The sequence below is a fragment of the Salmo salar genome, chromosome ssa25, assembly GCF_905237065.1.
Source record: "Salmo salar chromosome ssa25, Ssal_v3.1, whole genome shotgun sequence".
In the NCBI taxonomy this organism is placed as follows: Eukaryota; Metazoa; Chordata; class Actinopteri; order Salmoniformes; family Salmonidae; genus Salmo; species Salmo salar.
This window is the reverse complement of record NC_059466.1, coordinates 39438618-39463498: the sequence shown is the minus strand read 5'-3', so window position 1 is coordinate 39463498 and position 24881 is coordinate 39438618. Positions and strand designations below refer to the sequence as shown.

General features: G+C 44.3%; 1 protein-coding gene across 2 annotated transcripts in view; it reads right to left on the bottom strand.

Annotated features, from left to right (window-relative positions):
• Positions 1-24881, bottom strand: part of LOC106586781 (alpha-1,3-mannosyl-glycoprotein 4-beta-N-acetylglucosaminyltransferase A) — a 71163-nt gene that overhangs the window by 28533 nt on the left and 17749 nt on the right. Inside the window, exons 3-4 of one of the 2 annotated variants that reach the window (XM_014174400.2) lie at positions 13509-13676; positions 9512-9652 (exon numbers count right to left, since the gene is read on the bottom strand). In XM_014174400.2, the coding sequence (XP_014029875.1) occupies positions 9512-9652; positions 13509-13676 (309 nt within the window). Of the gene's footprint in view, positions 1-381; positions 1240-9511; positions 9653-13508; positions 13677-24881 lie in introns of those variants that run through there. The other variant, XM_045707864.1, reaches the window with a different exon arrangement.

The following is a 24881-nucleotide window of genomic DNA, read 5'->3' as shown; positions in this document are numbered from 1 at the left end:
CATGTCGCTATTATACCTAATGATTAACAATAGTTAAAGCTCAGAAATACAAACCCATCACTACGACATTTCTACCATTCTAAACAACCCGCTGGCACCTGTTAGAAAAATGTTTATGAAGTCAGTTTTGCAACTAGTCTCATGTATGCGCCAGTTCCATAAAGTCCACTTCACTTTCATGTGCATATGACGTGTGGCAGCCGTAGCCTGCCGGCCGTAGCCCGCCAGCCGTAACCCGCCAGCCGTAACCCGCCAGCCGTAGCCCGCCAGCCGTAACCCGCCAGCCGTAACCCGCCAGCCGTAACCCGCCAGCCGTAGCCCGCCAGCCGTACCCCGCCAGCCGTAGCCCGCCAGCCGTACCCCCTTCCAGACACCACTCACCTGCTTCTCTCCGTCCCTCTTCTTGCATCCGTTTTTACAATGTCATTTAGCCGTGACAGCCAGGGGCGATGCAGAACCTGGTCAGTCTTCTGTTCTTACATTTGATACATTGGAGCAGCGTGCAGAGCGAGAAAAGTTGATACCAGGGATGAAAGTATACAATGTATAACCAAGAATACACTGTACTCAGTACAGGCCAGTCTGATAGGCTTTGGAAATTCACCGTCACGCAGAGAGGAAACCCTGTTTACAAGAGGCATGTCTGCAGCTTTACAGGAAAGAAACGGCTCGTCTCTATCTCAAACGGTTAAAAATATGACCCATATTACCAGAAATACCTTTTGTTCTTTCTGCACGATGTCGCGCGCATTTGATTTCATTTCACAAACCAGGGGGCCTTTTTTAAACTAAATCCGGACACTAATTATTGGTTTGATAACAAACAACTTTGTTCAGTCATGTTACCTAGCTAGCTAACAACCTGGTAACCTGACAGTAGGTCTAAGAAAATGTGCTACTCATGAGATGTATCAAAGGTAGGATTCATATAGGCCTAATGGAAACCTAAAGTATAAAAAAATACTATTTTTGGTGCTCCTTACATTCTGTTTGGTGCCTAACGCTTTTAAAGTTGGGAACAGTGTGTATGTGTTTGGGAGAAAGAGAGGGAGAGTCTGTCTTTATGAGGGAGAGTGTGTGTCTTAACTGAACAGTAAAGGTGGTTTCATGCAGTGTTTTCTCCTTATTGACACAATGACAAGCAGATCATTATGCACATATATTTCTTCGCTCCCTCCCTATCTTTATCTTAGACCGGAGACGTTTGTCTTTCAAAATATTCAAATTAGAGGGCAGAAAAACAGGAAAATATTTGCATATATTTGCTTTGCCCCCCCCCCCCCCCCAAAAAAATATCCAACCACACCAGGAGTGAGAGAACAACGGAGTGTGTGTGTGTGTGTGTGTGTGTGTTTTTAATCTCTTATGGGGCTAGCTCTAGAGACAAACATTGGAAAACATGGGGGAAGAGGGAGGCACAATAAACAGACTGAAAGAGAGTGAATGAATGAGTGAAGGGGGAGAGAGAGAATGAAAGTGTCAGAATGGTGGCGTGTGATCTGTGCAGCGTGGAGAATCGGTCCTCGGTTTGCTTTGTGTCTCTCCACCCAGCACAGAGACACACAGAACCAGGAAAGTAGGTCGAGGATGAAAGGAGAGAAAAAGAGAGATAGAGAAAGAAAAGAACAAATAAAAGAGGCAGAGAGAACTTCTGGAAGTGTAATGTTTGATTGTTTATTTCACTTTTGTTTATCTAGTTCACTTGCTTTGGCAATGTAAACATATGTTTCCCATGCCAATAAAGCCCTTAAATTGAAATTGAATTGAGAGGGAGAAAAAAGGGAGATCGTGACAGACAGACTGATGATGGAGGGATGGAGAGTGTGACCGAGAGAGGGGGGAGGGAGACAGTGAGACAGAAAATACAAGAAGCTAAAGGGAGGGGGAGAGACTTCTTATGCCATCACTGAACCCCTTCATCCCCCTCAGAAAATAACCCTGATTATCACACCCACCTGTGCCTCTGACAGACAAGTAAATGGTGATTGGTGATCTGACGTCCGCACAGAGACGGAACGGACCGACTGACGTGTGTGTGTGTGTGTATAGAAAGGCCTAGTAGAGATAGAGAAGAGTATTGTGTGTGAGTTTAGATCCTAAGACTCTCAGACATCAGATTCGGTACCAGTAGTGCTGAATGGACCTGAATGCTATCAGCTCCCCTTGCTATCTGCTAGCTAGGCTAGTGCATAACACTCAAATATAAGGCTACATGGCAATCCCATCTGTTTATACCAGGGGTTTTCAACCAGTCCTTGTCCAGGGAGCCCTTCCCAGGCAAACCGGCAACCCAGGGACCCCCATCACAGGTCACGTCTTGTCATCAGGTGAATGATAATGGCAAGAAGAAGTAATCAACATTTCAAAACACATTTTTGCAAAGAGCAGCTGTTTAGCTGGTTAAACAAAAGTTAGCCATGTGTTGGCAAAAATTAATGTCCAAGTCACAAGAAAGCTTTCCAGCAGCCACTTGTCTCGCTGGTAGCCTATTCGCAGGTGCTTTTCAAAGTCTATGGGGCATTTCCATGATAATGGAATAACACTAAGACTCAGATTTTTTATTTAAACAAAATGTATACCAAACAAAAACCATTGATTTCAAACCCTAGAACTCTATGCACAAGGACTGCTTTTAAAAGGTCCAATGCAGCCATTTTAATCTCAACATCAAATCATTTCTGGGTAACAATTAAGTAACTTAATGTAATTGTTTACAATTAAAATGGTCAAAAAGAAACAAAAATCGCTTTTTAGCAAAGAGTAATTTCTCAAGCAAGAATTTAGATAAAACTGTCTAGGAGAGGGGACACCTGAAAACTAGCGGATATTGGCAGAGAGGCTTGGAACCCTTTCTTACTGGTCTATTAACTCATTTATTGCCAGGTGATGTCACCAAGCAGGTCAAAACTCCATCCCACCACAACAGGCTGAAATTTCAGGCGGTCTTTTCAAACAGCTCTTGCACTAAAAGGGCATTATCATCATTTTTACAATTTCACAGTATCATTCCAACCTCAGTGTTGAAATATATTTAAAATACAGCAAATTATGTTTTTGACTGCACTGGGCCTTAAAAAATTTACACAGAACATTTGACAAAAACAAATTTACATGAAGAACAGCTCAGATACAAAGTTTGATAACAGAATTATGGTAAAATCTCACTCAGTTTTATTCTGTTGACAAACTTTGCATCTGCACAGTATTTCCAATAAATGTCAAAGTAATAATTGTGCATAGAGTTGAATGCTTTTTTAAAACTTTGAATTCAATGGTTTTTGTTTGGCATACATTTCTAGTGAAAATCAGTCACAGCGTAATTCCATTAACGTGGTATGTCAGATGCTCTAGTGAGCGTAATTGGCTACGATGAGTATAATTTTCTCAAAACTAGGAGTTGAGAAATAAAATTGACATCATTAGAAAGAAGGTGTTCTCCTCTTTTCAAATGTTGTTGCTAGCAATATTAATAAAAACATAAAACATTTTTCCCACTTTGTAAAAAATAAATAAAACTATAAATATAGTGCATTCGGAAAGTATTCAGACCCCTTGACTTTTTCCAAATTTTCTTACGTTACAGCCTTATTATAAAATGGATTAAATTAATTGTTTATCCTCATCAATCTACCCACAATACCCCATAATGACAAAGCAAAAACAGGTTTTAGACTTTTTTTGCAAACGTAATAAAAAAAAATGTAAAAAAAACTGAAATACCTTATTTACATAAGCATTCAGACCCTTTTCGATGAGACTCAAAATTGAGCTCAGGTGCATCCTGTTTCCATTGATCATCCTTGAGATGTTTCTACAACTTGATTGAAGTCCACCTGTAGTAAATTAAATTGATTGGACATGATTTGGAAAGGCACACACCTGTCTATATAAGGTCCCACAGTTGACAGTGCATGTCAGAGCAAAAACCAAGCCATGAGGTCGAAGGAATTGTCTGTAGAGCACAGAGACAGGATTGTGTCGGGGTACAGATCTGGGGAAGGATACCAAAAACATTTCTGCTGCATTGAAGGTCCCCAAGAACACAGTGGCCTCCATCATTCTTAAAATGGAAGAAGTTTGGAACCACCAAGACTCTTCTTAGAGCTGGCCGCCCGGCCAAACTGAGCAATGGGGGAGAAGGGCCTTGGTCAGGGAGGTGACCAAGATGATGGTCCCTCTGACAGAGCTCCAGAATTCCTCTGTGGAGATGGAAGAACCTTCCAGAAGGACAACCATCTCTGCAGCACTCGACCAATCAGGCCTTTATGGTAGAGTGGCCAGATGGAAGCCACTCCCTCAGTAAAAGGCACTTGACAGCCAACTTGGAGTTTGCAAAAAGGCACCTAAAGACTCTCAGATCATGAGAATCAAGACTATCTGGTCTGATGAAACCAAGATTCAACACTTTGGCCTGAATGCCAAGCGTCACGTCTGGGGAAACCTGGCACCATCCCTACGGTGAAGCATGGTGGTGGCAACATCATGCGGTGGGGGTGTTTTTCAGCGGCAGGGACTGGGAGACTAGTCAAGATCGAGGCAAAGATGAACGGAGCAAAGAACAGAGAGATCCTTGATGAAAACCTGGTCCAAAGCGCTCAGAACCTCAGACTGGGGCGAAGGTTCACCTTCCAACAGAACAATGACCCTAAGCACACAGCTAAGACAACGCAGGAGTGGCTTCGGGACAAGTCTCTGAATGTCCTTTGAGTGGCCCAGCCAGAGCCCGGACTTGAACCAGATCTAACATCTCTGGAGAGACCTGAAAATAGCTGTGCAGAAACGCTCCCCATCCAACCTGACAGAGCTTGAGCGGATCTGCAGAGAAGAACGGGAAAAACTCCCCAAATACAAGAAGACTCAAGGCTGTAATCGCTGCCTAAGGTGCTTCAACAAAGTACTGTGCAAAGGATCTGAATACTTATGTAAATGTGATTTCAGTTTTTTATTTGTAACAAATTTGCAAAAAGATTCTAAAAACCTGTTTTTGCTTTGTCATTATGGGGTATTGTATGTAGATTGATGAGGGGGAAAAACTAATTTAATCCATTTTAGAATATGGCTGTAAAGTAACAAAATGTGGAAGAAGTCAAAGGGTCTGAATACTTTCCAAATGCACTGTATATATTTTCGGACCCCCTGGGCCCGTGGAACCCTGGTTAAATACCCCTGGTTGAATACCACTGGTTTACACCACTCATTCCCAAACTATTATATGAAAATAGAACATACAAACCGTAGACAAATTGACAAAAAAAAGCGGAATTAATATGAATAGATACAGTAAGTCATTATGTTCCCTATGAGTCATAAAAGACAGGCTGGGGAGAGAAATCCCTCCTACTCCATCTTTCTACTTTCCTTTTTTTAACTCCATCTCTCGCTCCGCATTCGTTCAGTAACCCCCTGCTCACTCTGAAGGTGGTGGGCAGGCAGAAGCATGCGTGATGTCCCAATTTACACTGCTATAAATAAATAACCCTAACAGAGAGACAGAGGGAGAGAGTGAGATGAGAGAGACATGAGAGAGAGATGAGAGAGAGATGAGGGAAAGTGAGAGTGAGAAAGTGCTCTTGATCCTAAACCAAGTAATTATCACTAGTCTCATCTTAACCCAGAGGCTTGTTATCAGTCACTAGTCTCATCTTAACCCAGAGGCTTGTTATCAGTCACTAGTCTCATCTTAACCCAGAGGCTTGTTATCAGTCACTAGTCTCATCTTAACCCAGAGGCTTGTTATCAGTCACTAGCCTCATCTTAACCCAGAGGCTTGTTATCAGTCACTTGCCTCATCTTAACCCAGAGGCTTGTTATCAGTCACTAGCCTCATCTTAACCCAGAGGCTTGTTATCAGTCACTAGCCTCATCTTAACCCAGAGGCTTGTTATCAGTCACTAGTCTCATCTTAACCCAGAGGCTTGTTATCAGTCACTAGTCTCATCTTAACCCAGAGGCTTGTTATCAGTCACTAGTCTCATCTTAACCCAGAGGCTTGTTATCAGTCACTAGCCTCATCTTAACCCAGAGGCTTGTTATCAGTCACTTGCCTCATCTTAACCCAGAGGCTTGTTATCAGTCACTAGTCTCATCTTAACCCAGAGGCTTGTTATCAGTCACTAGCCTCATCTTAACCCAGAGGCTTGTTATCAGTCACTAGCCTCATCTTAACCCAGAGGCTTGTTATCAGTCACTAGCCTCATCTTAACCCAGAGGCTTGTTATCAGTCACTAGCCTCATCTTACCCCAGAGGCTTGTTATCAGTCACTAGCCTCATCTTAACCCAGAGGCTTGTTATCAGTCACTAGCCTCATCTTAACCCAGAGGCTTGTTATCAGTCACTAGTCTCATCTTAACCCAGAGGCTTGTTATCAGTCACTAGTCTCATCTTAACCCAGAGGCTTGTTATCAGTCACTAGCATCATCTTAACCCAGAGGCTTGTTATCAGTCACTAGCCTCATCTTAACCCAGAGGCTTGTTATCAGTCACTAGTCTCATCTTAACCCAGAGGCTTGTTATCAGTCACTAGTCTCATCTTAACCCAGAGGCTTGTTATCAGTCACTAGTCTCATCTTAACCCAGAGGCTTGTCAGTAGAGCAGTACAACAACAACGTGTCCATGCAGTAAGACCACCCCTCTCTCTCCCACACCACACCCAAACAACTCTGAGGCTAAACTAAATGAAGGGCAACAAAGGAGAAGGCATCATCTGTCTACAGAAGCCTCATCAGAGGATCAGAGCCTCTACCTCCAAGACAAACCTGACATAGAGCCTTGAAAGACCACGTCGACGGGTAACACACAGGTAACACACACACGCACATACAGAAAAATGAGAAATTGTTGTTTTCTTCTGTCTTTGTCTCTGGGTCCATCTGGAAAAACCTCATACTGATGGGTCACTGGGCTTTGATGAGACGAGAGAGAGGGGACACAGTGTTGTGTGTTTGTTCCAAACTGCCAATCTGTGTTCTCTACCTTTTATAATATGGTCTGTCCTCCCTAAAGCCTTTATAATATGGTCTGTCCTCCCTAAAGCCTTTATAATATGGTCTGTCCTCCCTAAAGCCTTTATAATATGGTCTGTCCTCCCTAAAGCCTTTATAATATGGTCTGTCCTCCCTAAAGCCTTTATAATATGGTCTGTCCTCCCTAAAGCCTTTATAATATGGTCTGTCCTCCCTAAAGCCTTTATAATATGGTCTGTCCTCCCTAAAGCCTGTCTAGTCACTGGGAAGTCCCCAATTTTTAACACTCTCCTCACCTTACCTTACTTCCCAGTCCTTGACCCGGCTCATCCTCCTAAACCCTGTCTAACACACAAGCCACACACAAAAACACCCACCCCGCCCATAATCATCTTAAAGGGTAGTACGCATTGGTTTTTACTCACCAAAGTAACAACACAGTGTGGTCAAAGACTTAGTAACTTAGTTATAGGTAACCAGATCGTGACTACAACTACAAACATATTTATGTTTTAGCGGGTTTTTGTTTTTTTACATATATTAATTAACTTATTTCAGGATATCTTCGGAACTACCCACAATGCATGATTTCTCGACGTCATATGGAGAACCGGTGCTACCGAGCTAGTTCCAGCTGGCTAACGTCAGCTACTATCCATGCTAGCATGTAATTACATTCCAAACCAAGTGCTGGCGCTGGTGAGCTACCATGTACATCCACGAAGAAGAAACCATATAACTTCATGCGCGTTTGGTAGTCGAGCGAGCACTGTAGCAGTTTTCTGTTGTTCGTCGTTGGTGCAGTAATACCCACAAGGACGGTGTAACGACTCATTTGTGGCCCAAAAACGAGAAGCTAGCTTTGAGTTTGGACCCGTTTGTATTGGAAGCGAGCGGATTGGGGGATTGAGACAGTGAGCACGTCTACTGTATGTGGTGCTCATTTCAACCCAGAGGACTTCGATGGCTTAGTATGTATAACCAGCGGAATGCAGGATTCGGTACGAGACTGATTGAAACCAGGTGCTGTGCCGAGTGTGAAGCCTGCAACCTGTATTTCCTACTGACCTACCGGTACATCACGAGTGTCAGCAGTGATGGAGGTAAATCGGGTAAATTCTGTGTGGATTTACCTCACTATATCACTATTGGATTAGCTGACTCTCCCTCGGCCGGTGAAACGGCCTCTCCTTGGCTCTTCTGTGACTTTGGTAGTTAACTCAGCTGTCAATCGGTAATTCTCCGCTCTCTCTAATTTCTATCTGCTGGATTTTTATTGTTGTTTTTGTTGTTGTGTTCTGTTGGTTGGGACCTGTGCTACACTAGTTGTTTCCTTGGCTCACTACTTAGCTATGTTGACCGTGGTGGTTGGCTAACTAGGCTAGTTAGTAGGTTAAAATGAACTTAAAGCCTCCGGAATGGCGCAGCGATGTCCGGGGTAGGGGAGGGTTTGGCCGGCCAGGACGTCCTTGTCTCATTATGCTCTAGCGACTCCTTCTGGTGGGCCATGCACCTGCAAACTGACTTCGGTCATCAGTTGGACGGTGTTTCCTCCGACACATTGGTGCGGCTGACTTCCTGGTTAAGCCAGCAGTGTGTCAAGAAGCAGTGCGGCTTGGCAGGGTTGTGTTTCGGGAGGACGCATGGCTCTCGACCTTCGCCTATCCCGAGTCCGTACGGGAGTTGCAGCGATAAGACAAGACTAACTACCAATTGGATACCACAAAATTGGGGACAAAAAGGGGTAAAAGTAACAACAACTTTAGCTGGCTGGCTAACTGCATATACTCGTAACATTATTTGATAACTATGTATTTCCAAAACTTTGGTTTACTTTAATGTAGCTGTAAGCTAGGTGAAGATTGCAACTGGCTGACTCATGCAGTGCTAACGTAACGTTAGCAGGCTGGTCGGGGTAACGTTAGCAGGCTGGTCGGGGTAACGTTAGCAGGCTGGTCGGGGTAACGTTAGCAGGCTGGTCGGGCTGTGTGGGACAATAGGGGACTGAGTGAGATTGGAGCCTAGCTTGGCCTCCCAGCTACAATGGAGGGACTAATCGCTCATATCTATGCCTGAAGTAACACACACACACACACACACACACAACTGTGCTGTGAGCTCAAAGGTCCTGATGGAAGGCTGTGTAACACAACCTTACACGCTAGAGCAGAGAGAACACGCTAGCCTACAACAGCCATAGCGAACACGCTAGCCTAGAACAGCCATAGAGAACACACAAGCCTAGAACAGCCATAGAGAACACACAAGCCTAGAACAGCCATAGAGAACACACAGGCCTAGAACAGCCATAGAGAACACACAGGCCTAGAACAGCCATAGAGAACACACAGGCCTAGAACAGCCAGAGAACACACAGGCCTAGAACAGCCATAGAGAACACACAAGCCTAGAACAGGGCTAACAATACATGTATCAGCCAGGCCACAGGCCACGTAAGAACTGTTATGACAAAAGAAGCATGGACTGAGAGGGCGGGAAACAGAGGCAGTGTGTGCGTGCTTGCCTGTATGCGTGTGTGTTTCTCACCTCCGGTACGGCCCAGGCCGACATGGACAGCGGGGTGCAGGCTGCCCTCATTTTTGAGCAGGTGAGGCAGGTGGTGGTAGATGTTTGGCACCTGGAGAGGCTTCCTACTGGCCAGCTCCTTCAGCAGCTTCTGGGTCTCATCTGATAGAGATACAGGAAGGAATCAGAGTTACAACTGGCAGAATGGTTGAGAAAAGGGGACCATCGCACTCTCCCAGAAGCTTGGCTGTTGTGTTAAACCCACAAATTCAGACAAATAAAAAGGGTAATGGGTCTGCACTCAAAAAGATGGCGCATAAAGCTTACTTCATTTTTAAAATGTTTTATTATTTTCACCGCATTGCGTAAACAGACATTATGGCTTTGCAGCCTTCTTCAGTGTGTAGGTACAATTTTATTCGAATTCAAAAGAGCATTTGTAAAGAACAACTGATGAGTAGCTGGTGCTTCAAAATCAGGGTTGACATTCATCTGCCAATCAGGGATGTGGCTTTTCTGGTCTACCTGTATACAAGTTAGTTACAAAGAAATACAGAATTATAGGGTATGAGAGCGGGCACGAAGGGCAATTCATGAATCAATTGACTTACAGTAACAGTCAAAAGTTTGGACACCTGCTCATTCAAGGGTTTTTCTTTATTTTTACTATTTCTACATTGTAGAATAATAGTGAAGACATCAAAACTATGAAATAACATATATGGAATTATGTAGTAACCCCCCAAAAAGTTTTAAACAAATTCTTCAAAGTAGCCACCCTTTGCCTTGATGACAGCTTTGCAGACTCTTGGCATTCTCTCAACCAGCTTCACCTGGAATGCTTTTCCAACAGTCTTGACGGAGTTCCCACATATGTTGAGCACTTGTTTGCTGCTTTTCTTTCACTCTGAGGTCCAACTCATCCCAAACCATCTCAATTGGATGGAGGTCGGTTGATTGAAGGCCAGGTCATCTGATGCAGTACTCCATCACTCTCCTTGGTCAAATAGTCCTTACACAACCTGGAGGTGTGTTGGGTCATTGTCCTGTTGAAAAACAAATGATAGTCCCACTAAGCGCAAACCAGATGGGATGGTGCATCTCTGCAGAATGCTGTGGTAGCCATGCTGGTTAAGTGTGCCTTGAATTCTAAATAAATCAGAGACCGCTTTGCTGGTGACAGTGTCACCAGCAAAGCTCCCCCACACCTCCTCCTCCATGCTTCACGGTGGGAACCACACATGCGGAGATCATCCGTTCACCTACTCTGCGTCTCACAAAGACTTGGCGGTTAGAACCGAAAATCTCAAATTTGGACTCATCAGACCAAAGGCCAGATTTCCACCGGGTCTAATGTCCATTGCTCGTGTTTCTTGGCCCAAGCAAGTCTCTTCTTCTTATTGGTGTCCTTTGGTAGTCGTTTCTTTGCAGCAATTCAACCATGAAGGCCTGATTCACGCAGTCTCCTGTGAACAGTTGATGTTGAGATGTGTCTGTTACTTGAACTCTGAAGCATTTATTTGGGCTGCAATTTCTGAGGCTCGTAACTCTAATGAACTTATCGTCTGCAGCAGAGGTACTCTGGGTCTCCCTTTCCTGTGGCGGTGCTCATGAGAGCCAGTTTCATCATAGCACTTGATGGTTTTTGTGACTGCACTTGAAGAAACTTTCAAAGGTCTTGAAATGTTCAGGATTGACTGACCTTCATGTCTTAAAGTAATGATGGAGTGTCATTTATCTTGGCTTATTTGAGCTATTCTTGCCATAATATGGACTTGGTATTTTACCAAATAGGGCTATCTTCTGTATACCACCCCTACCTTGTCACAACACAACTGACTGGCTCAAACGCATTAAGGAGGAAATAAATTCCACAAATTGACAAAGTATACCTGTACATTGAAATTCATTCCAGGTGACTACCTCATGAGTAGGTGTCCAAACTTTTGACTGGTACTGTAGGTGTCTGCTCACTTGGATACATTATATCATTACATGAGATAGCTTACTACAAAGGGTATCAGCCTCAGTTGTTCATAAATATGTGGGACCGACTCAAACGATTTGCAAAATCTGCTATGGACAGTCTTCTTGTTTAACAGTGTAAAATGTGGCCTATAGGAATGAGGTGAAATCTAGTTCTTCGTTTAAACCATGTGGAGATACAGAATTTAATTCATACATGTATATCCACGTCTTCTCTTTGGAGTCATTTGTTGTCGTAATCACCTCCGGTTGAGAATCAGTCATTATAGAATTTGCAGAATGTTTGAGAAAAAACGGAATCATAGAAGCAGAACGAGTAGAACAATTCCATTCAGAGCAAAGTCCCGGGTGGAGGGGAGGAGTAGAGCATGATGTTAATTCAAGTCTAGCATGACTAAAGGCCTGGTTAGGATGGAGATGGTCTGAAGCCTGAGAGCAGCAGTAAGACTAAGGGGGAAGGCACTATTAGATAGGAGGAGAACTGAATGATCCAGTCTATTATCTCTTCTACATTAATGGCAGAGTTCCCAAAGGGGGGATTCAGCTTGAATGGGTCTTTATGTGTGTGTATATTGTGATCGGTAACCTGAGAGGCTAGTAAATGTAGATCCATCCTGGGTGTGTGTCGGGCGTGTGTAGATCCATCCTGGGTGTGTGTCGGGCGTGTGTAGATCCATCCTGGATGTGTGTAGATCCATCCTGGATGTGTGTTGGGCGTGTGTAGATCCATCCTGGATGGATGTGTGTCGGGCGTGTGTAGATCCATCCTGGATGTGTGTCGGGCGTGTGTAGATCAATCCTGGGTGTGTGTAGATCTATCCTGGATGTGTGTCGGGCGTGTGTAGATCCATCCTGGATGTGTGTCGGGCGTGTGTAGATCAATCCTGGGTGTGTGTAGATCTATCCTGGATGTGTGTCGGGCGTGTGTAGATCCATCCTGGGTGTGTGTCGGGCGTGTGTAGATCCATCCTGGGTGTGTGTTGGGCGTGTGTAGATCCATCCTGGGTGTGTGTCGGGCGTGTGTAGATCCATCCTGGATGTGTGTCGGGCGTGTGTAGATCCATCCTGGGTGTGTGTAGATCCATCCTGGATGGATGTGTGTCGGGCGTGTGTAGATCCATCCTGGATGTGTGTTGGGCGTGTGTAGATCCATCCTGGATGTGTGTTGGGCGTGTGTAGATCCATCCTGGATGTGTGTTGGGCGTGTGTAGATCCATCCTGGGTGTGTGTAGATCCATCCTGGATGGATGTGTGTCGGGCGTGTGTAGATCCATCCTGGGTGTGTGTCGGGCGTGTGTAGATCCATCCTGGGTGTGTGTCGGGCGTGTGTAGATCCATCCTGGATGTGTGTCGGGCGTGTGTAGATCCATCCTGGATGGGTGTGTGTCGGGCGTGTGGAGATCCATCCTGGATGGGTGTGTGTAGATCCATCCTGGATGGATGGGTGTGTGTCGGGCGTGTGTAGATCCATCCTGGATGGATGGGTGTGTGTCGGCTGTGTGTAGATCCATCCTGGATGGGTGGGTGTGTGTCGGCTGTGTGTAGATCCATCCTGGATGGGTGTGTGTGTCGGGCGTGTGTAGATCCATCCTGGATGGGTGTGTGTCGGGTGTGTGTAGATCCATCCTGGGTGTGTGTAGATCCATCCTGGGTGTGTGTCGGGTGTGTGTAGATCCATCCTGGGTGTGTGTCGGGTGTGTGTAGATCCATCCTGGATGGGTGTGTGTCGGGTGTGTGTAGATCCATCCTGGATGGATGTGTGTTGGGCGTGTGTAGATCCATCCTGGATGGATGTGTGTTGGGCGTGTGTAGATCCATCCTGGATGGGTGTGTGTCGGGTGTGTGTAGATCCATCCTGGGTGTGTGTCGGGTGTGTGTAGATCCATCCTGGGTGTGTGTAGATCCATCCTGGATGGATGTGTGTCGGGCGTGTGTAGATCCATCATGGATGGATGGATTTGTCTCTGTGTGTGTGCGTGTGCGTGTGCGTGTGTGTGTGTGTGTGTGTGTGTGTGTGTGTGTGTGTGTGTACCTGAGAAGTTGGTGAGAGCATTCTTGCTGCTGTTGGTCTCTGCAATGGCCCGTCTGAATTGCTCCAGGATGTTGTTGAGCTCTGAGGATCGTTGTAGGGTCCGGTGCTCAGCCACACGGAGGCGCTCTTTCAGGGCATGGAACTCCCTCTGGTACGCTACCAACCTCTCTATAGGGATGGAGAGAGAGGGGGGTTAGATCTTCTGCTCATTAGTCCAACACTGTGTCCCAGTGTAGGCTAATAGTCATGTAACACCTTCTAATACAAAATAGAATATGAAGTGCTCTTAGAACCTTCCAAACTGTTCTGTGAGCGGGCAGTACGCTTCTCCCTTAGCAGTGCTTAAAACAACAACCAATACAAGCAATAAACCCTGTGACAAAAGATCGCTCTGAGACCCAATCTGGCTCTGCTTCAGGCAGGCATACTCCATTTTCTAGATTGAAAACACACATAGCTATTGAGTTGTTAAAAGTGTCTGTTGTTATGGATGACTCTGCTCCTAAACCACTTCCCCCTTGAGGATAACATGTTTACAACAAACAAACAAAGAGCTCTCTCCCTCTCTCCCCAGGACTAGAGCAGGTGGGGGAGGGGTGGAGAGGAACCTTGGGTCAATAGAAGAATTGTCATCCTCAGTGCAGTTACAACCACTCCCTCTCTTCTTCTGTCTTTTCTAGTCCCCTTATCGCCTGTTTCCTCTACCTCCTTGTCATCTCTTACACCCTACCTGTCTCTTTCCTCTTCCTTTGGTCACTCATCCTCTCATTCCTTCCTCCCTCTACACACCCCTCCCCCATTCCGTCCCCCCTCCTTTACCTCTTCTCCTCACTGTATTTCCCGTACACTCCTCCCTTCCTCGACCCTTCCTCTAATACTCTCTACATCCCCCTTCTCTCCAGTGCCATCCTGTCATAATTGTCAGTGTGATTCATGTAAAGGTGGTTGATTTATTCATGGTAGGTAGTGATGAGGGTGGGATGGGGCAGGACAGGGTCACTGACAAGCCTCAAACTGTCCTTACACACACACACACACACACACACACTTGCTTATTATTCTTTCCACCAGCATCCCACTTGACCCAACGCTCTTTCCACCAGCATCCCACTTAACCCAACGCTCTTTCCACCAGCATCCCACTTAACCCAACGCTCTTTCCACCAGCATCCCACTTGACCCAACGCTCTTTCCACCAGCATCCCACTTGACCCAACGCTCTTTCCACCAGCATCCCACTTGACCCAGCGCTCTTTCCACCAGCATCCCACTTGACCCAGCGCTCTTTCCACCAGCATCCCACTTGACCCAGCGCTCTTTCCACCAGCATCCCACTTGACCCAGCGCTCTTTCCACCAGCATCCCACTTGACCCAACGCTCTTTCCACCAGCATCCCACTTGACCCAACGCTCTTTCCACCAGCATCCCACTTGACCCAACGCTCTTTCCACCAGCATCCCACTTGACCCAACGCTCTTTCCACCAGCATCCCACTTGACCCAACGCTCTTTCCACCAGCATCCCACTTGACCCAACGCTCTTTCCACCAGCATCCCACTTGACCCAACGCTCTTTCCACCAGCATCCCACTTGACCCAACGCTCTTTCCACCAGCATCCCACTTGACCCAACGCTCTTTCCACCAGCATCCCACTTGACCCAACGCTCTTTCCACCAGCATCCCACTTGACCCAACGCTCTTTCCACCAGCATCCCACTTGACCCAACGCTCTTTCCACCAGCATCCCACTTGACCCAACGCTCTTTCCACCAGCATCCCACTTGACCCAACGCTCTTTCCACCAGCATCCCACTTGACCCAACGCTCTTTCCACCAGCATCCCACTTGACCCAACGCTCTTTCCACCAGCATCCCACTTGACCCAACGCTCTTTCCACCAGCATCCCACTTGACCCAACGCTCTTTCCACCAGCATCCCACTTGACCCAACGCTCTTTCCACCAGCATCCCACTTAACCCAACGCTCTTTCCACCAGCATCCCACTTAACCCAACGCTCTTTCCACCAGCATCCCACTTGACCCAGCGCTCTTGTCACCAGCATCCCACTTGACCCAGCGCTCTTTCCACCAGCATCCCACTTAACCCAACGCTCTTTCCACCAGCATCCCACTTGACCCAACGCTCTTTCCACCAGCATCCCACTTAACCCAATGCTCTTTCCACCAGCATCCCACTTAACCCAACGCTCTTTCCACCAGAATAGAGTCACACAATAATAACATTGCAGCACAACACACCGACTAATGACATTGTTCGCTTGCATGCTGTGTGTGTCGTTTCACACCCATACTCAACCCACGATATCCAGTCTCACACCCATACTCAACCCACGATATCCAGTCTCACACCCATACTCAACCCACAATATCCAGTCTCACACCCATACTCAACCCACGATATCCAGTCTCACACCCATACTCAACCCACAATATCCAGTCTCACACCCATACTCAACCCACAATATCCAGTCTCACAATATCCAGTCTCACACCCATACTCAACCCACAATATCCAGTCTCACACCCATACTCAGCCCACGATATCCAGTCTCACACCCATACTCAGCCCACAATATCCAGTCTCACACCCATACTCAGCCCACAATATCCAGTCTCACACCCATACTCAACCCACAATATCCAGTCTCACACCCATATTCAACCCACAATATCCAGTCTCACACCCAAACTCAGCCCACAATATCCAGTTTCACACCCATACTCAACCCACGATATCCAGTCTCACAATATCCAGTCTCACACCTATACTCAACCCACAATATCCAGTCTCACACCCATATTCAACCCACAATATCCAGTCTCACACCTAAACTCAACCCACAATATCCAGTCTCACACCCATACTCAACCCACGATATCCAGTCTCACACCCATACTCAGCCCACAATATCCAGTCTCACACCCATACTCAGCCCACGATATCCAGTCTCACACCCATACTCAGCCCACAATATCCAGTCTCACACCCATACTCAACCCACGATATCCAGTCTCACACCCATACTCAGCCCACAATATCCAGTCTCACACCCATACTCAACCCACGATATCCAGTCTCACAATATCCAGTCTCACACCCATACTCAACCCACAATATCCAGTCTCACACCAATGCTCAGCCCACAATATCCAGTCTCACACCCATACTCAACCCACAATATCCAGTCTCACACCCATACTCAACCCACAATATCCAGTCTCACACCCATATTCAACCCACAATATCCAGTCTCACACCCATACTCAACCCACAATATCCAGTCTCACACCCATACTCAACCCACAATATCCAGTCTCACACCCATATTCAACCCACAATATCCAGTCTCACACCCAAACTCAACCCACAATATCCAGTCTCACACCCATACTCAACCCACGATATCCAGTCTCACACCCATACTCAGCCCACAATATCCAGTCTCACACCCATACTCAACCCACAATATCCAGTCTCACACCCATACTCAACCCACAATATCCAGTCTCACACCCATACTCAACCCACAATATCCCCTCCCACACTAACACTCAGTCACCGATTCATGCAGCTGACGGTGTGATCATGACTGTTAATAAGGGACAGTATTAGTGTGTATGTGTTGCAATATTTATGTGGATGTGGGTGGCTGAGTTAACTTCCTACTGAAATGTTCTCTTTTACCCTCTACCCCCTTCTCTCTCGCCCTCTCCATCCTCCCTCTTTCTTTTAGCGTCCTCTGGAGAACCAGGCATCTCTGCAAAAGGCAATACCCTGTATAGGGGTAGGGGACTGGAACAATTCCCATACAACATGTTAAGACGGGCACAATCAAAATAAATCAAGACATTCATTAGAGGTTTGTTTGCTGTGTCATACACAATTAGAGTGAAAATGGAGAATGTGTGTGTGATGCTGAGAGCATGTGTGGAGAGAGAAATAAAGAGAGAGGATAGAATGATTGGCAGAACAGAACAGAGAAGAGCAGTCACATCAAATTGTCTCAAAGCCACTGATCCCCAGGGGTCTCATTAACTGTGCGAACAAACAAAATATGCCCCAAAACATAGTTGAATTTGGAAGTTTACATACACTTAGGCTGGAGTCATTAGAACTCGTTTTTCAACCACTCCACAAATTTCTTGTTAACAAACTATAGTTTTGGCAAGTCGGATAGGACATCTACTTTGTGAATGACAAGTCATTTTTCCAACAATTGTTTACAGACAGATTATTTCACTTATAATTCACTGTATCACAATTCCAGTGGGTCAGAAGTTTACATACACTAAGTTGACTGTGCCTTTAAACAGCTTGGAAAATTCCAGAAAATGATGTATACCTGTGGATGTATTTCAAGGCCTACCTTCAAACTCAGTGCCTCTTTGCTTGACATCATGGGAAAATCAAAAGAAAATCAGCCAAGACCTCAGAAAAAAAATTGTAGGCCTCCACAAGTCTGGTTGATCCTTGGGAGCATTTTACAAACGTCTGAGAGTACCACATTCATCTGTACAAACAATAGTACGCAAGTATAAACACCATGGGACCATGCAGCCATCATACCACTCAGGAAGGAGACGCGTTCTGTCTCCTAGAGATGAACGTACTTTGGTGCGAAAAGTGCAAATCAATCCCAGAACAACAGCAAAGGACCTTGTGAAGATGCTGGAGGAAACAGGTACAAAAGTATCTATATCCACAGTAAAACGAGTCCTATATCAACATAACCTGAAAGGCCGCTCAGCAAGGAAGAAGCCACTGCTCCAAAACCGCCATAAAAAAAGCCAGAATATGGTTTGCAACTACACATGGCGACAAATATCGTACTTTTTGGAGAAATGTCCTCTTGTCTGATGAAACAAAAATAGAACTGTTTGGCCATAATGACCATCGTTATGTTTGGAGGAAAAAGGGGGAGGCTTGCAAGCCGAAGAACACCATCCGAACCGTGAAGCACGGGGGTGGCAGCATCATGTTGTGGGGGAGCTTTGCTGCAGGAGGGACTGGTGCACTTCACAAAATAGATGGCATCATGAGGGAGCAAAATTATGTGGATATATTGAAGCAACATCTCAAGACATCAGTCAGGAAGTTAAAGCTTGGTCGCAAATGGGTCTTCCAAATGGACAATGACCCCAAGCATATTTCCAAAGTTGTGGCAAAATGGCTTAAGGACAACAAAGTCAAGGTATTGGAGTGGCCATCACAAAGCCCTGACCTCAATCCCATAGAACATTTGTGGGCAGAACTGAAAAGGCGTGTGCGAGCAAGAAGGCCTACAAACCTGACTCAGTTACACCAGCTCTGTCAGGAGGAATGGGCCAAAATTCACACAACTTATTGTGGGAAGCTTGTGGAAGGCTACCTAAAACGTTTGACCCAAGTTAAACAATTTAAAGGCAATGCTACCAAATACTAATTGAGTGTATGTAAACTTCTGACCCACTGGGAATGTGATGAAATAAATAAAAGCTGAAATAAATCATTCTCTCTACTATTATTCTGACATTTCACATTCTTAAAATAAAGTGGTGATCCTAACTGACCTACGACAGGAAATTTTTACTAGGATTAAATGTCAGGAATTGTGAAAAAGAGTTTAAATGTATTTGGCTAAGGTGTATGTAAACTTCCGACTTCAACTGTACCTTTGTTTTCATGCAGAAATTGGCATTTATGAAAACTGAACTTGACATGAGAATGTGCTTATCCTCCCCAAACTTTAGACCACGAGGATCAGTTTCTAGTGGCTGAAGTCTTGCATAGCAAGAAAGTAACAGTAGACTAGTAGTAGCCTTGTGCAGGAATATGTCCCTCTTATTCATAACAAAAAAACAGGTAGCTAAATATAACAAGATGCACTCATTTGCTGTTAGTGAGAAGAGCAAGAATCTAATTTATATTTTAATTAAAAAAAAAAAATAGGCATGTTTACTCTTATCCATGTTATTTCCATCACCATTGGAGAATAAATTCCTCACCTTTTCTGACTGTGATGGTTTTCTACTTGTGAAATAGCCTATAGGCCTACATGTTAGGATAGGCTACCATTCCTCCCATCTCTCATTTGATTGGAGCCACTTCGCAGGAGTAAATAGATAAGCTGTTTCAAGCAGCCTATTTTGTTCTGTGTGATCCGATCCGAAGTGCAGTTTAATAGTAGAACAGATGGTTCACTTTTTGTAAACTATGTAATTTCAAATTTCTCAAGTAGACAATATTTCATATATAAACATCATCTATATACCATAACCATTGCAGAATAAATTACTCACCTTTTCTGGCCATGATCAGTTCATATTCCCTAAGTAGCCATATAACAAATGAACATGCGCATCTCTGATTTAGCTGGACCTATTAAGTTACTAGAATGTCTACTTTTAGCTCTATGCAGACGACAGGGGGTGCGGTTTATAACAGAGTAGAATTTAACAGGTGAACAGACAGTTGATCTGTTGCATTGTAGTGTGTAGGGCACCACTGAAAGAAGTAAACTACAGTACAGAGTAGACAATGTCTCACTGGAAAAATTGAATGCAAAACATTATTGCATTCAAACGATCTGTTTCCAGGTCCACAATGATTTGCAATTGTGTTTGTCTTTCAGAAATGGTCAGATACTGGAAAAGAAAACATTCTGCCAACACCTCAAAAAGACATTTGATCAAGGTGAACTTGCTATTTCCTTTCGATACGGTCTTTGCCTAATTTCAGTACTTCCAAAGTATACAGCAAATAAGGACGTTATTGCGGAGTTATAATGATCGTTCACGCCCCCACCATTTTACCAAAGGTCTGATTTATAACGGGAAACATCTTCATGTTTGGTGTGCCCAGCCCTAGTTGGTGTAATGTTCTCTCATGTCATCATGCCAAACCCCACTGCCCTTTCAAGGCTGGCACACACACACACACACACACCTCCTCCTCAGCATCCCTCTGTCTGTCCCTGCTCCTTCTCCTCATCCTGCTCTCTCTGTCCCTGTCCTTACTCTATCTGCAGTGCATTTAGAAAGTATTCAAACCCCTTTGCTTTTTCTACATTTTGTTATGTTACAGCCTTATTCTAAAAATGTTTTTAATTGTTTTCCCCCTCAATCTACACACAATACCCCATAATGACAAAGCAAAAACATTTATTTTTTGCAAATGTATTAAAAATAAAAAACTGAAATATTACATTTACGTAAGTATTCAGACCCTTTACTCAGTACTTTGTTGAATCACCTTTGGCAGCGATTAAAGTCTAGCGTCTGCTTGGGTATGACGCTACAAGTCTGGCACACCTGTATTTGGGGAGTTTCTCCCATTCTTCTCTGCAGATCCTCTCAAGCTCTGTCAGGTTGGATGGGGCACGTCGCTGCACAGCGATTTTCAGGTCTCTCCAGAGTTGTTCAATCATGTTCAAGTCCAGGCTCCGGCTGGGCCACTCAAGGACATTCAGAGACTTGTCCTGAAGCCACTACTGCATAACATTGGCTGTGTGTCCTGTTGGAAGGTGAACCTTCGCCCCTGAGGTCCTGAGCGTTCTGGAGCAGTTTTTCTTCAATGATCTCTCTGTACTTTCCTCCGTGTCTCTCTTTCTTTCTCCTCTCTACTCCTCCCTCTTTTGATAAACAAGCAGTCATTTTGTTGTTAGTCCTCTAGCGACCGTATTAAGTTTCTAATCAATAACCTTTACCGTGTGTGTATCCTGTGTTATCATTTAGTTAGTAAATAAACAATTAAATCAACGTGTGGTACAGAATGATCAGTAAAGCTGGGCTTTGTGCAGATGCAAGGAGTATGCGACATTCAGAATTGAGACTGATATGCAGTAATGATAAATAAATGACTTATCAATAGATATCAGTAATGATAAATAAATGACTGTTATCAATAGATATCAGTAATGATAAATAAATGACTGTTATCAATAGATATCTTATATCATCTAGAGTTTAATTCAGGAGATGGTAACTCGTTAAACTTATTCCGTGGTGTCCCAAATCCTAATAGTTAATTGTTACATGATTAATTTAATAGAGTAACAATTAAACATAGTTAGTTGATTCGATACATAAGTCATCAGATTAATGAAAGTCACATCATGACACCTGTCTCGGAGCTCTATGTACAAATTCCTCCGACCTCATGGCTTGATTTTTGCTCTGACATGCACTGTCAACTGTGGGACCTTATGTAGACACGCGTGTGCCTTTCCAAATCATGTCCAATCAATAGAATTTACCACAGGTTGTCACGGATTCCCCCGGTGCTGCTGCTCATTCCGTTCACTACCCCCTATTACGTATTCCTGCGCCAGTCTCCAATCATGCACCTCAGCTCAATTTCGACTCTCATAGCAAAGGGTCTGAATACTTATGTAAATAAGCTATTTCTATATTTAATACATTTGAAACATTTTCTAAAAACCTGTTTGTCATTATGGGGTATTGTCTGTAGATTGAGGGGGGGATTTTTTATTTTTTTAATCCATTTTAGAATAAGGCTGTAACGTAACAAAATGTGGAAAAAGTCAAGGGGTCTGAATACTTTCCGAATGCCCTTCCAAAACCCCTTTTCTCCATCCACAAACACAGGCTACACAGACCAATGGACTTATGCTTCAACAGATGAGCATGACCCAGTCACAACCATGAGAATGATAGAGGAAATGACACCACCCTATGAGGCATGGCTAGGGCTGTTGTAGTGACTGTATTACTGCCACACCAGCAGTCACTGTAATCTCATTTTATGCACTCCGAACACGCTAATGACCGTCAGGTCGCTAATGGTCTGGTACTCAGGGCTCTATCGTCCCTCTAACCACTCTGACAGTAATACAAATGCAATTAAAAATCAAAATCAAACATTTATTATCAAAACAGTACCGTGCTTCAAATATATCTATTTTTTTTTAAGTCTAATTTTTTTAATATTTTTCCGCCTCACTGTGATGATTAATTTCAAGAAAGAAGTTCAACAAAAGGTTGAGTGGAAAACATGGTCATTGTGGATGTTGTTTCAAAGTCTAACACAACAAAATGGGCTGCTCTTTCTAAGGTGATTCACTCAAAACACCATACGCATATTAGAATGCATGAACCTATACACAAGACCAAGCCCAAAATGTAACAAATTTTCCTTCAAATAATTATTGTGCCGTTATACAATACATCGCCTACCTCATATTACACACAGCAGAAAAACCTAAAACAAAACTGATTTAAGATGTCTTTGGTACATGATTGGCCTAGCCCAGTGGTTCCCAAACTTTTTACAGTCCCGTACCCCTTCAAACATTCAATCTCCAGCTGCATACCCCCTCTAGCACCAGGGTCAGCGCACTCTCAAATGTTGTTTTTTGCCATCATTGTAAGCCTGCCACACACACACACACACACACACACACACACACACACACACACACACACACACACACTATACGATATGTTTAATAAACATAAGAATGATTGTGAGTTTGTCACAACCCGACTCGTGGGAAGTGACAAAGAGCTCTTATAGGACCAGGGCACAAATAATAATCAATACATTTTGCTCTTTATTAAACCATCTTACATATAAAACCTTATTTGTTCATTGAAAATTGTGAATAACTCACCACAGGTTAATGAGAAGGGTGTGCTTGAAAGGATGCACATAACTCTGCAATGTTGTGTTGTATTGGAGAGAGTCTCAGTCTTAAATCATTTTCCATACACAGTCTGTGCCTGTATTTAGTTGTTTTCATGCTAGTGAGGGCCGAGAATACACTCTCAGATAGGTACTAGGTTGCAAAGGGTATCAGTGTCTTAACAGCGCAATTTGCCAAGGCAGGATACTCTGAGCGCAGCCCAATCCAGAAATCTGGCAGTGGCTTCTGATTAAATTCCATTTTCACAGAACCGCTTGTTGCATTTTCGATAAAGGTCTCTTGTTCAGATATCGGTAAGTGGACTGGAGGCAGGGCATGAAAGGGATAACGAATCCAGTTGTTTGTGTCATTCGTTTCAGGAAAGTACCTGCCTACCCAACTCACTCAGGTGCTTCGCTATATAACATTTTACATTGTCCATAAGCTTGAGTTCATTTGCATACAAAAAAGAAATAATACAATGATGGAAAGACCTGTGTGGTGTCCTTGTTATTGCAGACAGAGAAGAGCTCCAACTTTTTAAATCAGCCTCAATTTTGTCCCGCACATTGAATATAGTTGCGGAGAGTCTCTGTAATCCTAGATTCATATCATTCAGGAGAGAAAAAACGTCACCCAGACAGGCCAGTCATGTCAGAAACTCGTCATCATGCAAGCGGTCAGACAAGTGAAAATTATGGTCAGTAAAGATAACTTTAAGCTCGTCTCTCAATTAAAAAAAAACGTGTCAATACTTTGCCCCTTGATAACCTGCGCACTTCTGTAAAAGTGTTACATGGTCGCTGCCCATATCATTGCATGGTGCAGAGAATACACGAGTTCAGGGGCCTTGCTTTAACAAAGTGAACCATTTTCACTGTAGTGTCCAAAACATATTTCAAGCTGTCAGGCATTCCCTTGGCAGCAAGAGCCTCTCGGTGGATGCTGCAGTGTACCCAAGTGGCGTCGGGAGAAACTGCTTGCATGCACTTTACCACTCCACTATGTCTCCCTGTCATGGCTTTTGCACCATCAGTACAGATACCAAACACAACTTGACCACCAAAGTCCATTTGATGTCACAAAGCTGTCCAGTACTTAAAAAATATCCTCTCATGTTGTCCTGGTTTCCAGTGGTTTGCAGAAGAGGATGTCTTTCTTAATTGACCCCCCAGAAACGTAACAGACATATACCAGGAGCTGTGCCAGGCCCGCCACGTCTGTTGACTCATCCAGCTGTAACACATAGAATTCACTGGCTTGTATGTGAAGCAATAATTGTTTCAAAACATCTCCTGCCATGTCACTGATGTGTTGTGAAACTGTTGTTTGATAAAGAGATTGTCTGTATAGTTTTTTTGGCCCAATCCCCCAGCATTGTCTCAGTCATATCTGCAGCAGCAGGAAGAAGTCCTCCACAATAGTATGGTGCGTGCCTGTCCTAGACACTCGGTAGCTCACCATATAAGATGTTTCTAGTCCCTTCTTATTAATGGTATCTGTTGCTTTTTATACACGTCTTACTAATTGAAAGTCGTCTTAATTCTCACTCAAACTCCTGTGGCTTATATTCCAAACTGGCATGTTTTGTATCTAAATGTCTGCTCAACAGTGAAGGTTTCATGGAGTTGTGAGATAGTACTTTTACACATATAACACACTGTGGCTGAGGAAAGGCACTACTCCCAATATAAGTGAAACCCCAAATCAATGTAGTTCTCATCAT